The sequence below is a fragment of the Prionailurus viverrinus genome, chromosome D1, assembly GCF_022837055.1.
Source record: "Prionailurus viverrinus isolate Anna chromosome D1, UM_Priviv_1.0, whole genome shotgun sequence".
NCBI lineage: Eukaryota > Metazoa > Chordata > Mammalia > Carnivora > Felidae > Prionailurus > Prionailurus viverrinus.
The window spans coordinates 3,936,153-3,954,427 of record NC_062570.1 but is presented as its reverse complement, the minus strand read 5'-3'; the positions used below and the strand labels follow the sequence as shown (position 1 = coordinate 3,954,427).

Genomic DNA, 18,275 nt, shown 5'->3' with positions numbered 1-18,275 from the left:
ACACAGACATTCTCATTCATTTATGTATTATCAATGGCTGTTTTTCACTACAACATCACAGTTGAACAGGTGTGACAGAAACCATAAGTTCTGAGAAGCCTGAAGTATCTACTCTCTGGCTTCTTACAGTTTGCTGACCCTCAGTATACATCACCTCCTCTCATAATGAACATAATGTAAAATTTCCAGGTATGTAGTACAACACAGCGGCTAAAGGCAAGAGTCTGCTGACTAAGACAAGTAGCTGAGTTCTCGCTATTACTGGCTGCTCTGTGACTTTGGGTAAATTACTTAAGTTCTCTATTTTTTAACTGTCTTAGGAATAAAACAGGATACTAATTCTCCTTACCATTTGGGTTTGGGGAGAATTAAATATGCAACACACATAGAAAATTACCCCATGTATAATGGCAGTTATGCTGCCCAAAAGATATGCCTAAAATATATGGATGCAGGAAAGTCGAAAATAAAAAGATGGCAAAAGATACTGTACAAATACGAGCCTCAAGAAAGCTTGTGTAGGTACATTAATGTTGAAAAAAATAGACCTCAAGACAGAAAGCACGGTTAAGGAGAGTGAGGTTCATTACACAGTTCTAAAAAGTTTCAGTTTATAAGGAAAACACTAAAAATTCTAAAGAATTCTATATGAAAATGTATCAAATATAAAGCAAAAATCTATAAAAATACTACAAGAAATTGATAAACCTACGACCAAAGTGGGAGATGTCCATGTACAACTCTCAATTAGGTCAAGCAATCAGAAATTTAGTAAAGACACAGAAGATTCAAACAACATGTAATGATTATTTAGAATGCTGCAGGCAAAAAAGAACAGAAACAAAAGAAAAGAAAATACTCTTTCTTAAGACTATCTGAAATATTATTAAAATTGAACATATACTGTAAAAGAAAGTTCTACAAAATTTCAAAGAGCCACTATCACAGAGAATACATTTCCTGCCAGAATCCACTAAGTTCCTCGTACCGATGCACACTATATACCTTAACAAATGCGACATATGGATAAACGAAAAATCTGAATAGGCTTCAGAATCATGAAGGAAATTGAAAAGTGGTTTAAAAAAGTTCTTCAGACTTCATGCCAAAATATTTTAAGGCATATTCTACCAAAACATTTGAGGAGAAGCTAGTGTGACCATTATACAAACTCATCTGGAAAACAGGAAAAAATGTAATATTCTGCAGCATATTGCAGAAGGCCAATATAATTGTGCCACAAAATTGCATGTAAGTACATGTGTAAAATGACACGTATGGTGAAGGGAAGTGGTGTGGCTGTATTTTCCGTGGACTCCTCCCAAGTGATTATAATATGGATATGAGTGAAGCTTAAGCAGCCACCATAGACCTTGAAGTGAAGCCAAATGTTGAGGACGATACAGTAACAATAGCAGAAGTGTGAATGCCGGAAGACAATGAAGCTTCCATAACAGTATAGAACAGCTCCATATTATATATTCTTCAGGTGTATACATGTATTCATACTTAAACATATATGCATATGTATACTGTTATTTTGCATTTTTTATTATGTGAAGCCTAAACTCTTCCTATGGATATACAACTCGAGATAGAAACAGCTGTTATCATCTTCCATGGCATTTCCCCTAGAAATACGACATCACACAAGTATCTTCTGAAGTCATTCTTTCCAAATACATAGGGGAGTCTCCCTGACAAGTATCTGGCAAAGTAACATGTACAATTTCTGTGTCCTTCTGAAGATGCCAAGGCACAGAGGTGACATGTGTGAGGTCGGGGTTGCCGAGCGCTCGCCCTGGCAAGGACAAGGAAGACGGACTTGAGGGGCCACCACTGGAGTCAGGGAGGGAGCTGGTGGACGCAGGAGAATGAAGAGGCCTGAGGCCTGAGCACAGACTCCAACACTGTCCCTCTCAAACCTGTCTTCCACGCTCTCACTGGAGGAGGGGCGCACTGGCATATTTCTATGTGACACACATTCAGCAAGGTTGATGACTGCTTGCCTATGACTGCATGAAGGAGAAAGAGGAGCAGAGCGGGCTCTTCCTTTCCTAGCCTCCCAGGCAGAGTATATCTCTCAGATAGTTTAAGGGGGCAGGTGATAGGTCGACTCTTGAAATGTTGAGATTTTTAGACACAATGGTTACTCTGAACATGAGTCTCCTCCAAGAGTGAGAACTGAGCTCTAAACATAGATCTTGAAGTCACCGTCAATATACGTGAAGATGAGACCTTAAGATCCATCCTTTCCTATTTACTGAGTGTGACTACATGACAGGTACAGTCCCTGTTCAGGGAAACCCAATGAGCAAGACAGAGTCCTGGCCAGTGTGGACCCTAAAGAGTGTGGTGACAGGGCATGGAATGAAAGAGACAGAACACTGTGTGTGATACGGGGAACAGAGAGCGCTACGCGAGCACATGGAAGGGGCTTAACACTTGAGGGCAAGTGTGTAGAACAGACTTCTTGGAAGACATTATGCTCACACCTGAAGGATGAGTGGGAGTCACACGAGGAAACAGAGATGTGCACTAAAGGCGGAGGCTGTGGGAATGGTACGTGCAGAGGTGTCAAGTCAAGCACTAGAATCTAGGCACAGGGTGCCTGTGCCCCTTCGAATCTAGTGTCAAGTCAAGCACTAGAACATGGTGACTAACTACAAAGCGTATCGCTTGAGTAAACCTGACCTCTGGCATAAGTTTCGCACTGTAAGGATTTCAGCCTATATTGTGCACTGTTATTACATTAACATTTGTTCCATTTTTATAGTAAGGGAGAGAGAGAGAAATAGAGAGAGAGAGAGAGAGAGAGAGAGAGAGAGAGAGAGAGAGAGAGAAGGAACAAGTGGGGGAGGGGCAGAGAGAGAGGGAGAGAGAGAATCTTAGATTATCTTGAGGCAATATGTTTAGTCAGAGGTCATAAAGAAAGATCTTCCCCCAGATCTTCAGTTAAGCAGTTTTTTTTGTTTTTTAAATGGCTAAGTTGTCAGAAAATGACAAGTCATTTGCAGACTTACAGCTTGAGAAAGGTGAGGATTGCTGAAAAGATGCAGCCAGTCCAAAAGCTTTACAGTTTCTCTGTCTGAGATAAGAAAACTGCTAAAACATGATACCCACATTACATCAATCTAAGGATCCTCCAGGAACATGCTCCTCCTGTTAGTCCTCAGACATGGCTAAATAACTCAGCTGGCAGGTTGAGTACATGCTCAGGGGTCTATCATGATACAATTTTCTATACGAGTTTAGTATTTCAAAAGAAGCATTAATATAGTGACCAAGGGGGGAAAACAGAGCTCTGTTGGACTTCCATACAACTGTTTATAATTTGTGTGTTTGATTTTTATTTTATTTTTTTAATTTACATCCAAGTTAGTTAGCATATAGTGCAACAATGAATTCAGGGGTAGATTCCTTAATGACCCTTACCCATTTAGCACTTCACCCCTCCCAAAACCCCTCCAGTAACTCTCTCTTTGTTCTCCATATTCATGAGTCTCTTATGTTTTGTCCCCCTCCCTGTTTTTATATTAGTTTTGCTTCTCTTCCCTTATGTTCACCTTTTTTGTCTCTTAAAGTCCTCATATGAGTGAAGTCATATGATATTTGTCTTTCTCTGAGTTATTTCACTTAGCATAATACCCTCCAGTTCCATCCACATAGTTGCAAATAGCAAGATTTCATTCTTTTTGATTGGTGAGTAATACTCAATTGTATATATTTATACCACATCTTCTTTATCCATTCCTCCATCGATGGACATTTGGCCTCTTTCCATACTTTAGCTATTGTTGATAGTGCTGCTATAAACATTGTGGTGCAAGTGTCCCTTCAAAAGAGCACATCTGTATTCCTTGGATAAATACCTAGTAGTGCAATTGGTGGGTTGTAGGGTAGTTCTATTTTTAATTTTTTGAGGAACCTGCATATTGTTTTCCAGAGTGGCTGCACCAGTTTCCATTTCTACCAGCAGTGCAAAAGAGATCCTCTTTCTCTGCATTCTTGTCAACATCCTTGTTGCCTGAGTTGTTGATTTTAGCCATTCTGACAGGTGTGAGGGGGTATCTCTTTGTGGTTTTGGTTTGTATTTCCCTGATGATGAGTGATGTTGAGCATTTTTTCATGTGTCAGTTGGCCATCTGGATGACATGTCTTTTGCCATGTCTTTTGTCCATTTCTTCACTGGATTATTTGTTTTTTGGGTGTTTAGTTTGATAAGTTCTTTACAGATTTTGGATACTAACCCTTTATCCGATATGTCATTTGCAAACATCTTCTCCCATTTCATCAGTTGTCTTTTAGTTTTGCTGACTGTTTCCTTCACCATGCAAAAGCTTTTTATTTTGGTGAGGTTCCAATAGTTCATTTTTGCTTTTCTTTCCCTTGCGTCTAGAGACATGTTGAGTAAGAAGTTGTTGTCACCAAGGTCAAAGAGGTTTTTGCTTGCTTTCTCCTCGAGGATTCTGATCACTTCCTGTCTTACATTTAGGTTTTTCATCCATTTTGAGTTTATTTTTGTGTATGGTGTAAGAAAGTGGTCCAGGTTCATTTTTCTGCATGTCGCTGTCCAGTTTTCCCACCACTACTTGCTGAAGAGATTGCCATTCCTATTTTGTCAAAGATTAGTTGGCCATACGTCTGTGGGTCCATGTTCCAGTGATGTGAGTGTCTGTTTTTGTGCCAGTACCATACTTTCTTGATGATTACAGCTTTGTAATACAGTTCAAAGTCCAGGATTGTGATGCTTCCTGCTTTGGTTTTCTGTTTCAAGATTGCTTTGCCTACTCAGGGTCTTTTCTGGTTCCATACAAATTGTAGGGGTGTTTGTTCTAGTTCTGTGAAGAATGCTAGTGTTATTTTGATAGGGATTTCATTGAATATGTAGATTGTTTTGGGTACTATTGACATTTTAACAATATTTGTTCTTCCTATCCAGGAGCATGGAATCTTTTTCCAATTTTTGTGTCTTCTTCAATTTATTTCATAAGCCCCTATAGTTTTCAGTGGGTAGATTGTTCACCTCTTTGGTTAGATTTATTCCTAGGTATTTTATGGTTTTTGGTGCAATTGTAAATGGGATCACTTCCTTGATTTCTCTTTCTGTTTCTTCATTGTTGGTGTATAGGAACTGATTTCTGTGCACTGATTTTATACCCTGCAACTTTGCTGAATTTAAGAATCAGTTCTAGCAGTTTTTTGGTGGAATCTTTTGGGTTTTCCATATACAGTATCATGTCATCTGCGAAGAGTGTAAGTTTGACCTCCTCCTGGCCGATTTGGATGCCTTTTATTTCTAGGTGCTGTCTGATTGCTGAGGCTAAGACTTCCAATACTATGTTGAGTATCAGTGGAGAGAGTGGACCTCCCTGTCTTGTTCCTGACCTTAGGGAGAAAGCTCTCAGCTTTTCCCCATTGAGGATGATATTAGCATTGGGTCGTTCATATATGGCTTTTATGATCTCGAGGTATGACCCTTCTATCCCTCCTTTCTTGAGGGTTTTTATCAAGAAAGGATGCTGTATTTTGTCAAACGCTTTCTCTGCATCTATTGAGAGGATCATGTGGTTCTTGTCCTTTCTTTTATTGATGTGATGAATCACATTGATTGTTTTGCAGATATTGAACCAGCCCTGCATCCCAGGTATAAATCCCACTTGGTCATGGTGAATAATGTTTTTAACATATTGTTGGATCTGGTTGGCTAATATCTTGTTGAGGATTTTTGCATCCATATTCATCAGGGAAATTGGTCTGTAGTTATTTTTAGTGGGGTCTTTGTCTGGTTTTGGAATCAAGGTAATGTTGGCTTCACAGAAAGAGTTTGGAAGTTTTCCTTCTATTTCTATTTTTTGGGACAGCTTCAAGAGAATAGGTATTAACTCTTCCTTAAATGTTTGGTAGAATTCCCCTGCAAAGCCATCTGGCCCTGGACTCTTGTTTTTTGGGACATTTTTGATTACTAATTAGATTTCTTTACTGATTATGGGTCTGTACAAATTTTCTATTTCTTCCTGTTTCAGTTTTGGTAGTGTATATGTTTCTAGGAATTTGTCCATTTCTTCCAGATTGCCCATTTTATTGACATATAATTGCTCATAATATTCTCTTATTATTGGTTTTACTTCTGCTGTGTCAGTGTGATCTCTTCTCTTGCCTTATTGATTTTATTTATTTGGGTACTTTCCTTTTGATTAAACTGGCTAGTGGTTTATCAATTTTGTTAATTCTTTCAAAGAACCAGCTTCTGTTTTTTTTTTTTTGTTGTTGTTGTTGTTGTTTTTTCTCAATAGCATTAATTTCTGCTCTAATTTTCATTAGTTTCTGTCTTCTGCTGGTTTGGGGTTTTATTTGCTGCTCTTTTTCCAGCTCTTTAAGGTGTAAGTTTAGGATGTGTATCTGAGACCTTTTTTCCTTCTTTAGGAAGGCCTGGATGCTATACACTTCCCTCTTATGACCACCTTTGCTGGGTCCCAGAGGTTTTTGTCTGTGGTGTTATCATTTTCATTGGCTTCCATGTACTTTTTAATTTCTTCTTTAACTTGTTGGTTAGTCCATTCGTTCTTTAGTAGGATGTTCTTCAGTCTCCAAGTATTTGTTACCTTTCCAAGTTATTTGTGGTTAATTTCAAGTTTCATAGCATTGTGGTCTGAAAATACGCAAAGTATGATCTCAATCTTTTTGTACTTGCTGAGGGCTGATTTGTGCCCCAGTATGTGGTCTATTCTGGAGAACATTACATGTACACTGGAGAAGAATGTATATTCTGCTGCTTTAGGATGAAATGTTCTGAATATATCTGTTAAGTCCATTTGGTCCAGTGTGTCATTCAAAGCCATTGTTTCCTTGTTGATTCTTTGTTTAGATGATCTGTCCATTGTTGTAAGTGGGGTGTTGAAGTCTCCTACTATTATTGTATTATTATCAATGAGTTTCTTTATGTTTGGGATTAATCAATTTATATATTTGGGTGCTTTCACATTTGGAGCATAAATGTTTACAACTGTTTACATAAATGTTTACAACTGTTATGTCTTCTTGATGGATAGACTCCTTAATTATGATATAATGCCTTTCATCATCTCTTGTAATAGTCTTTATTTTAAAGTCTAGATTGTCTGATATACGTTTGGCTACTCCAGTCTTCTTTTGTCAACCATTAGCATGGTAGATGGTTCTCCATCGCCTTACTTTCAATCTGAAGGTGTCTTTAGGTCTAAAGTGGGTCCCTTGTAAACAGCATATAGATGGATCCTGTTTTCTTATCCATTCTGTTACCCTGTATCTTTCAATTGGAGCATTTAGTTCACTGGCATTCAGAGTGAGTACTGAAAGATATGAGTTTATTGCCATTATGTTGCTTGTAGAGCTGGGAGTTTCTGGTGGTGTTCTCTGGTCCTTTCTACTCTTTGTTGCTTTTGGTATGTATGTATGTATGTATGTATGTATGTATTTATTTATTTATTTATTTAGTCTTTTCTCCCCTCAGAGAGTCCCCCTTAAAATTTCTTGCAGGGATGGTTTATTGGTCATGAACTCTTTTAATTTTTGTCTGGGCTACTTCTAATCTCTCCTTCTATTTTGAATGACAGCCTTGCTGTACAAAGAATTTGTGGCTGCATATTTTTCCGATATAGCACATTGAATATATCCTGCCATTCCTTTCTGGCCTGCCAAGTTTCTGTAGATAGGTCTGCTGCAAACCTGATCTGTCCTCCCTTGTAAGTTAAAGACTTTTTACCCCTTGATGCTTTCAGGATTATTTCCTTGCTTGAGTATTTTGTGAATTTGACTATGATATGCCTCGATGATGGTCAGTTTTTGTTGAATCTAATGGGAGTCCTCTGTGGTTCCTGGATTTTGATGACTGTCTTTCCTCAGGTTAGGAAAGTTTTCCTCTATGATTTGCTCACATAACTCTTCTACTCCTTTTTCTCTCTCTTCATCTTCTGAGACCCCTATGATTCTGATGTTGTTCCTTTTTAATGAGTCACTGGTTTCTCTAAATCTTAAATCATGCTCTTTTGCCTTAGTCTCCCTCTTTTTTTCTGCTTCATTATTCCTCAAAAGTTTGTCTCTATGTCGCTGATTTGCTGCTCTGCCTCATCCATCCTTGCTGCCATAGCATGCATTATAGATTGCAGCTCAGTTATAGCATTTTTTATTTCATCCTGACTAGCTTTTACTTCTTTTATCTCCACAGATAGGGATTCTAGTCTATTTTTGACTCCAGCTAATATTCTTATTACCGTGATTCTAAATTGTGGTTCAGACATCCTACTTGTGTCTGTTTTGGTTAAGTCTCTGGCTGTCGTCTCTTCCTGCTTTTTCTTTTGGGGTGAATTCCTGCTGAGTTCTGTGGTTCAGGTTGTGCAGATTGTTGTGTTAATCCTCAAATCAATTGTCTAGGTGTGCAGGATGGTTTAATGTTGATCTGGCTGTATTTCATAGATGCGAGACACAAAAAACTTCCATGCTGTTCCACCAACTTGGCTCCTCCTGTATTTTGTGTGTTTGAACAGTGCATGTCAATGGGGCCAACGCAATGACCTTTCTAGGGTGCAGGGGCTCCAACGGTCCTACCCAGATCTGCTTGCTCTTCTCTTCACACTGAGCACCAACAATGGGAAGCAAACGTGAACGGAGGACCATGTTGACAGGTGGTTTGTCAGTCAGTCAACAATGCATATGTCTAGTGCCTTCTACGTGACAACCAAACAGACCCGGCATAAATGTTGGTGGAAGGCTGCATATTTACTTTCCCTGCCAGTCCACTTGGGTCTCTTTCAAATGAATGTGTGGAAGGCTGCTGGCACAACAGCAAGTGTAGGCTCTGAGTGTCTCCAGAATATGTCCAATCTGTCCACACACTGCTTATGGTCCTGCTCCTCACTCCGGCCCCTTCTCTGCCTACGCTTGTTGTACCTTTATGGCATTGTTCTTCGAGAACCCTCTTGTTTGGCAGTGTGGTTCTGGTTCATCATACTTATGGGATTTGAGCACAAGCATGGCACTTCCAGCACCCCTCATTGTAGCTTTATGGCACTGTTCTTTGAGAACCCCCTTGTCTGGCAGTATGGTTCTGGCTCATCATCCGCGTGGGATTTTAGCACAAGGATGGCACTTCCAGTTGAGGGCACGTGCCCTCAACTCCTTCATTCTGTAACCAGGGAAGGTGGGAGGGGACAGACATACACGTGCCTCCCTTTGCCTCCTCTCCCCAGGGAAAAGGGATGGCACACATAACCCTCTTTATGAAAATACCCACCAGGGTTCCTTCACCCCATGCATGTGCCCCTCCATCCACTATGCCCCCCTCCTAACCCGCAGAGGTGCCAGCCTGTGGAATCGGGTTAATGAGGGCCGAAGACAGACACTGCAGTGCCACCAAAGGAGATGCTGTAGAGGGAGCAGGGGCTGCCTTGCCAGCTTATGATTACTTTTTCTCCCTCAATTACAAGTTAGAATCGCCATAGGAAGCTCCATTGTTATGTTTACACATGTTTTTTTTCTTTGCTCTCCCACTGGCCCGGCTCCAGCAGGAAGGCAGTGATACATGCTTGAAACACAGAGTGAAGTGTGTTCTCCTCCTGACAGAATGGGCTAGCCTCACACTTGGCAGCTGGTAACAAGTAAATATTTGGCATCATCAGCCTGATGAAAAATGTAATAAATATCAGTAAGCAAACATATTTAAGTGAGCTATAAAAAACAGTCTAAATCCTAATGAGTTAATTATAAACAAAGATAAATGCCTGAGGTTCGCCATGGGAAGTTTATAAAAAGGGAACTCCTCTTCATCCCAGTAAGGGTTTTACAGTTAAAGGTGTTTTCCCTGAGGATTAGGAAATACACTGAAATGAGGCTGAATGTACCAAGCACTAATGATAAATTTTCATCCCTTCTTGGATAACACCAGGTTAGTGTCTGAAAGATTCTTACTTCTCCTGAATTTATACATCAAAGATCTCTGTTTTGCTAATGTGTTTCTAATTTTGTTTTTAATAAGAAAATTGCATTGTAAGTGGCACAATTCATGGGAGATGTGTGCTGGCATCACATGAACCTGCACAGTAACTGGAAACTGGGAGGCGGGAACTCGTAAGCACCCCTACACACTCAGCACTCCTCTGAGCAGCTCCAAGGCCAGGTGACAGGTGCGCAGTCATCCCTGAAAATGTTCCCCATCTCACACCTCTCAGAAAGGAATTTCAAAGAAGAAGCAGAGCCAGTGATATTATTTTGGTGTGAACTGAAGTCATTACACCATATTCCTTGCACTTTTCTGCTCTGTTATCCCCCTACATTACCTATGGGCGTGAGTTTACCACAAGCCCATGCTGGTAATGAGTGACAGAGGACTGAGGTTCCCAGGTCCATGGAACCATGTTGCCTAAACACTCTATGTTGTGATGCACGAAGGAAGGAAAGAGTAAAAGAATAGGGCAATGTGAGAAGAAATAGAGAAGTGGAGCTGAGAACCCGAAGGGAAGGCAGGCGAGCTCTCTGGAGCCATTTATTCAATAGGCTTTTTACTGGAAAGTTAAGAGAGGTATTGTGGAAAGGTATCTCATGCCTCTTAATTTGTTCCTATTTCTGTGATTTAGATCTCGACTCTTTTCGCAAAAGGATTTGAGGCAGTTTAAAAATAAAAGGCACGTATGCAGCAAAACCCAAAAAGTAGAAATAAAATAGCAAGATCTCTGCCCTCCCCACCCAAGCTCCCCTCTCCACCCCCTTCCCTCCTTGCTCTGGCTTCAGCGCAGGGGAGCAGCACACATACATTATGCCACCCACAACGTTGTTTCCTAGGTTTTTCAAAATATGTTATGCTATGTGTGGAATATAGTTTTGTTAAAAAAAAAAAAACAGGCCAAAGGAAATAAGCCAAACCAACCCAAATTAAAGTTTTCTACTCTATGTCTTGCCAAATCCATGTCTCCTAGGGACAATTTACATAATGTTATAATAATAATTCATATATTGAACACAAGATATTCAGCAACCCCTGAAATAACGCTGCGAACCTGGAAACGGCCAATGCGATAAAACGTTGAACATTAAGCATTAAAGAGAAGGATGAAATAAAACAAAAATAGCGCCAGCCACTGCTTACTCTGGCCTCCAGAATGGGTGCATGAAAAATAATGACAGTGATCCTTACAAGTTTTAAATGTTAGGGGCACCTGGGTGGCTCAGTCATTTAAACATCCAATGCTTGATTTCGGCTCAGGTCATGATCACACAGTTTGTGAGATCGAGCCCACATCAAGTCTCAGATGATAGCATGGAGCCTGCTTGGGATTCTCTCTCTCCCTCTCTCTCAAAATAAATAAATAAATGAACATTAAAAGAAAAGAATTTTTAAATATTAGGTTTATATCTCTTCATCTCTCCCTTGATCATAAATTCATCTTGTGACCCGTGGTGTTGGGAATGGCCACAGATGCATCATAAATATGTACAATTCTGTGCAATACACAGAAGTAAAAAATATTTTCCTTTGAAAACATCTATTTCAAGTGAGAAAATAATGACTTCTTATATTATTTAAATTAACATCTCTTTTTCGCTCAAGGAAAAATGACATCTTGTTAAGTAGATTTGACAAAAATTCAAGGTTTTATAATGCCAAAAATATGGATTATTTTAAAGTGTTTTAAATATTTAGCTTGATTATATCTAAATCAAGAATGTTCTTTTTCAGTGCTCACTTCAGCAGCACATATACTAAAACTGGAACGATACAGAGAAGACTGGCCTGGCCCTTGTGCAAGGATGATACACAAATTCATGAAGCGTTCCATGTTTTTTGCAAACTGGTGCAGCCACTCTGGAAAACAGTGTGGAGGTTCCTGAAAAAATTAAAAACAGACCTACCCTATGACTCAGCAATAGCACTGCTAGGAATTTACCCCAGGGATACAGGAGTGCTGATGCATAGGGGCACTTGTACCCCAATGTTTATAGCCCCACTTTCAACAGTAGCCAAATTATGGAAAGAGCCTAAATGTCCATCAACTGATGAATGGATAAAGAAGATGAGGTTTATATATACAATGGAATACTACTTGGCAATGAGGAAGAATGAAATCCTGCCATTTTAGCAACGTGGATGGAACTGGAGGGTATTATGCTGGGTGAAATAAGTCAGTCAGAGAAGGACAGATATCACATTTCCATTCCTATGTGGAACTTGAGAAACTGAGCAGAAGATCATGGGGAAGGGAAGGGGAAAAAATAGTTACAGAGAGGCAGGGAGGCACACCATAAGAAACTCTGAAATACTGAGAACAAACTGAGGGTTAATGGGGGATTGGAGGGGAGGGGAAAATGGATGATGGGTATAGAGGAGGGCACTTGCTGGGATGAGCACTGGGTGTTATGTGTAAGTGATGAACCACGGGAATCTACCCCCAAACCAAGAGCACACTGTACACACTACATTTTAGCCAATTTGACAATAAATTATGTTTAAAAAAAAAAAAGGATGTTCTTTTTCAGGCTGCTCCATACTTTTTCATGATAAGAAAAAATTTAATTCAAGGACCATCTCTATAGGAGAATTTTTCATTTTGATTAATATAGGAATTATTTGATACATTAAAATACAGTATCATTAAAAAACAAAACAAAACAATTGAGGCACCTGGGTGGCTCAGTCGATTAAGTGTTCAGCATTGGCTCTGTCATGATCTCTTGGCTCATGAATTTGAGTCCCGTGTTGGGCTCTCAGCTGTCAGCATGGAGCCTGCTTGGGATTCTCTCTCTTTCTCTCTGTCCCTCCCTGCTCATGTTCTCTCTCTCTCTCTCTCAAAAATAAACAAAGATTTTAATCATTAATAAAATTTGAATTACATGATTAGTTATGACAGCATCAAAATTATTTGATACCTATTGTCAAGGACTTTGATTAACTCATTCATCCACTTCATGTTTATGGCATACTTATTAGGGGTTACTATGCTACACAGAAAAGATATAAATGCAGCAAGATATAATAATTACTGCTGAAAGATGTATTTCTGGGGGAAGAAAAGATATATAAATATACACACAATGTAATGTGAAAATTACTATAAAAAGGATTCTGCACAGGGTGTTCTCTAAGTTCTTTTCCTACATGAATTGAGAAAAGATTTGGACATCTCGCTCAAACTAAAATATGTTGTTCCAAATGAGCTCACTGTTTAGATACACTGTGTTGTCCCATATGGTAGGTAGCCATTAGGCAAATGTGACTACTTAAGGTAACTAATTAAAATTTAATATTCAGATCTTCAGGTTCATAAGCAACATTTCAAACATATTCAATAGCCTTAAATTTATCAACTCAAAAATCTTACCAAAGTTTTATTCCAAATGTAAAAACATCACACTGTGTCTCAAAGGCAAGCTCTTGGCTATCAAACAGAATCTTGTGTGCCATTTCCTAATGAAGCTATAGCAAGTGAGTTAACTTCATCCTAGTACAGTCTTGCTCATCACTGCATTCTTTTTAAAAAAAACTTTTTAAAATTTAAAATTAAAATTTTTTTTTAAGTTAAAAATTTTTTTTTAAAAAAAGCAAGGGAGAAAGCAAGGGATGGGAACAAAGAGAGGGAGACAGAGAATCAGAAGGAAGCAGGCTCCACAGCATCAGTGAAAAGCCAGACAAGGGACTCGAACCCGTGATCTGAGATCATGACCTGAGCTAAAGATGGACATTTAACCGACTGAGCCACCCAGGCACCCCCGTCACTGCATTCTAAATACGTATCAAAGTGTCCGATACAGACAAGGTGAACAATACATTTTTATTGAATGGTAAGTGCATAAACTGAATGAATAAATGGACGAACACTCTCTTCTTCTTTGAGAGGCTGTCAAGTGAAAAGAAGCCGGGAGCAACCTGATAAACAGAATGCTTATGTGACCTACCATCTTTCTTTTTCTGCCCACCGTTTCTAGGGAAGGAATTTGGAATATAATACATATTTATTTATATACAATATCATCTGGAATATAAAGAAACATTAAAGATAACATGAATGGACCTTAAAGACAATGCAGTTCAACTTTCCTCCTTCTCTGTCCCTGTCTCTATTTCTCCCTGACATATGTGGACAAACATACAGGTACGTTCACACAGTTCACCAAGAGCAGAGCAGAACTTGAAGAGAAGTCTTACATCAGAGGAAAGAAAATATCATTCCTTTGACGACAATTCATCATAAAAACACTACCTTAAGTTATGACAGAGTGAAGCTCTTGTATTTTATAAGATCAGTGTATCACTACGGGGATTAAGATTTCAGAAATAACTAAGTGGATCAATGAGATAACATATTCCAAAATAATGATTTATGATGCATCAGACAGCCATGTTCCACTCAAGATTGTGGAGAAATTCAGGGTCATATTAAGGCAGTTATTTGTAACAGGAAAAATGTTGAAATAAACAGTTAAGGATAACTGAAGATCAGAGAAAAGTACTAAAATGTACTAAACCATCTTATTTCTTGACAGGTGGTTTCGTACATTATAAAAAAAATTCTTATCTTTAAAGTGGATGTGTGCTCTCTTTTTCTGCATGATGTGAAAATACAGATGACTCTTAGCCAACTATGTTTATGAGAGAAATTAATCAAGCTCACAACTGAAGTTCATACCTCAGTTGGTGATAGTGATACATAATTTTAAGCCCACTATCTAAGAGGAAATAAATTGATCTTGTGATCCTAAACTTATAAAATGAGCACAACAATTTCAAAGGGAGAAAAAATTATTACTGTTTTTTGCAAGTACTTAATTGAAACCAAGAATATCGAGAAGCACGGTCATGTCATGATAGAGTGAACCATCTCAACACCACGACACGGCCACAAATTTCCATTTATAAAATAAGTAAATCACAGAGATGAAAAGTATAGCATAGGGAATAGAGTCGATACTGTAATAACACTGTATGGTGACAGATGGTGACCACACTTATTGTGGTGAACACTGAGTAATGCACAGAAGTGTTGAGTCACTATGTTGTACCCCTGAAACTAATATAACATCGTACGTCAAATATACTTCAGTAAAAAATATAAAGAGCCATCTTCCTGATATGTTATTTTTTCATTCATGCAATTACCCCTTGGGATAAAGGTGTCTGTTTTGAAGATGGGTTGTATTACTCTACTAGAAAGCAGTGCAAAGGGCTGGCTGTTCATCCTGCAGCAACTACTAGAGAGAATTAGAAATTTGAGAGCGTGACTTGCATTAGCTGGTTAAAAGCAGGACAGGGAGACAACAAGGAAAAGCAGGCTTTGTTCAGCAAGCCAATAGGAATGTTAAAGGTAACAAGATGCCATATTAGAAGAAACAGAGCTTGTTCCATGAAGGGTTTAAGCCTTGGGAGGCAGAAACTCAGCCAGGAGAAAGATTCTTTCAAGAACGAAATAGGTCTGCTTATACTAGAGAGATTCCTGGACAGACGGGATGGGACATGGCTCAGGGTTGAAGCATGTGATGTGCTACACAGGGGTGAGGATCCCGGAAAGTACATACTAGTGTGAAAGCAAAGCATCACTTTGAATCCCTGTTTGGTAGGGAGGCTGATGTACGAACGCCTACAACCTTCTTCTTGCCAGAGACTGATGGACCCAGGCACAGAGAGAAAAAGTAAGACACAGGACCCACTGATATTTCTATAAGATCAAGATGTCATAAAATAAGGATCTTGTGCCCAAAGCTATATCATAAAGAACCACATAAAGAATAGTCTCATCTATATATATCCCAGTTTGTATTTCTTTACATCATGATTCAATTTTTTAACATCGTAAGTCAACTTTATTCAGGTGTAATTTTTTTTTTTGCATTTGACATTCATATGTTACAAATGATGAAGCTATACTGACATATCATTATCACCTAAAGTCCTCGGTTTACATTAGGGTTCACCCTTGGTTTCAGACGTTCTATGTGTTTGGGCAAATGTATAATGACATGTCTACCATTATCATAGTGTCACATCATGATCCAATGCCAGCATCATACTGAGCAACTTCGCTGCCTGACAAATCCTCTGTGATTCACCTGTTCATCCCTCTTTCCCCTTAACCTCTGGCAACCACTAATCTCTTTACTGTCTCCATAGCTTTGCCTTTTCCAGAACGTCATATAGTTGAAATATAGCATGTAGCCTTTTCAGATTGGCTTCTACACTTAGTAGGACTCTGCATTTAAGGTCCCTGCATGGTTTTTAATGTACTGATAGCTCATTGAATAATATTCCATTGTCTGGATGAACCACTTTTATTTATTCATCCACCTACTGAAGGACATTTTGTTGCTTCTGAGTTCTGGTAATTGTGAATAAAAGTGCTATAAGTATCTGTGTGCAGGTTTTTGCGGGGACATAAGTTTTCCACTTATAGGTAAATACCAAAGAGCACGAATGCTACATCACAAGGTAAGCATGTATTTAGTTTTGTAAAAAACTGCCACCTTGACTTTCAAACGACTGTACCATTATGCATTCTCACCAACAATGAACAAGAGCCCCTGTTGCTCTGCATGCTCACCAGCATGTGTCATTGTCAGTCATCTGGATCTTGGCCATTCTAATAAGGTAGTAATACCTCATTGTTGTTTTAAGTTGCCTTATGGTTCAATTTTCAGTGTCCTCTTGTTGAAGTATTTTTCCAAAAGTTAGAAATGAACAGAATGATTTCTCTCATCTATCATACATACAAAGCTCTAGGATGCTTTGGACTTTTAGATATTGGAAAATGTCATCACAAGACATGGGTAGGCTCCCATATTTCCAAATGAGAATTACGGCATGTGGCAACCATGCAAAAAATACACTGATGACATTAAGTTTTCTAAACTTGTTACTGAAAGGAAAACTTAGCAAGAAAACCAATATAAAATGTACTAGGACCACCAGTGGTGTGACATCTTATAGGATATACCATCTCTGAAAATAGGAAATTATGCTTTGGCCTTTGAAGATAATTACATCTTCAAAAGATTTATTTTGCTTGTTCATTGTTTTATGCTTATTGTTTTACTCATGTCACAGACAGAATTCTATTCAATGATATTCTCAAAACGTTGCCAGTTTGAATTTTTATTCCAACTTCTTGTCATATATACTCTTTAAGGGAAAAATATTGAAGATAAAAAGCCCAAAGGGAGTTCCCTGCTGTTTATTCTGCAATATAATCTGTTGCTGTGATTCTAGACACTAAATAGAAAGAAAAAATAAAAAAAAGAATATGCGAATTTAAGTTATGTCTCGCAATGAAAAGTCAAAGTATCTCAAACCTGTATAAAAATGGATGATTGTCAATAACTTATTCACCTTGTTTTTCCAACACATGGGTTGCACAGTATCAGTTCCTGATCTTCAGAGCCCGATAGGTTATGGTAAAATGTAAGGTTGCCAGGGCCCCGAAGCCTTACCCGAAATCTGTACCGCACTGTCACCACATTTCAATTACTCACTTCAAGTTTCACATGTCAAACCCATGGATATGGTTCAACTACTACTTTCTTTTTCCTTTTTCTTTTTTAAATAAAATTATAGATATAGAGATGCAGACAGAAAAATCAACTTGCTCCCTTAAAGACATTCCAAGACATGAAATCATCTTCACTTGAGGCAAAAGACATTTATTTCCTGATTGTACCTGAAATATCATCACAGAAATGTTCAAAGAAGTATTTATCTTGATTTCAGCTAAGTCACAGAGCATGGTTGGCTCATGAATAACCTGGTGTATCTGATGCTCATTTAATTGGAAGTTTCCAGATAAAATTACTGATAATACCCATTGACCCTTTTCTGATTTTAGCTGTAGTAGAGCTCAAATTATTTCCCTAAGTCACAAAAGTGATACCAGGCCACTTCTGGTTGAAAGTTAGGGTTTTACTCATGTGGGCGTGGAATTGCGACTTACCCCTGTCCGTGTCGTACAGGAAGACGAAACAGTTCCATTCGTAGTGGTCCAGCAGACTCAGGAGCGCGCCCCGCAAGGACGGTCTGAGCTGCAGCACAAACTGGCTCTCCCCCTCCGTGGGGAAACTCGGTGTGATGAGGGAGATGTGCAAGGCGCTGCAGAACGAGGTCAAAGTGTGTACCGACCTCTTATCGTAGAGTCCGAAAATGGCAAACACTCCTCTAGAATACTGGGAACAGACTGAAAAAGAGAAGGAAAGAAACACACTATTAGCACACTCAAGCTGGTGAGTTGCACATCTACAGTCCATGAACTTAAAAAAAAAAAAAAAAA

At 38.8% G+C, this 18,275-nt stretch overlaps 1 protein-coding gene and 1 non-coding gene across 5 annotated transcripts in view; one reads left to right on the top strand and one right to left on the bottom strand.

The window, feature by feature from the left end:
- GRIA4 (glutamate ionotropic receptor AMPA type subunit 4) overlaps window positions 1-18,275 on the bottom strand; it is a 396,844-nt gene that overhangs the window by 231,158 nt on the left and 147,411 nt on the right. For all 4 annotated transcript variants that reach the window (XM_047879444.1, XM_047879447.1, XM_047879445.1 and 1 more), the window contains one exon: window positions 17,943-18,182. In XM_047879444.1, the coding sequence (XP_047735400.1) occupies window positions 17,943-18,182 (240 nt within the window). The remainder of the gene's footprint in view (window positions 1-17,942; window positions 18,183-18,275) is intronic.
- Window positions 11,710-11,816, top strand: LOC125147222 (U6 spliceosomal RNA). Its single transcript, XR_007145065.1, has one exon. It is a non-coding gene; the product is annotated as a U6 spliceosomal RNA (small nuclear RNA).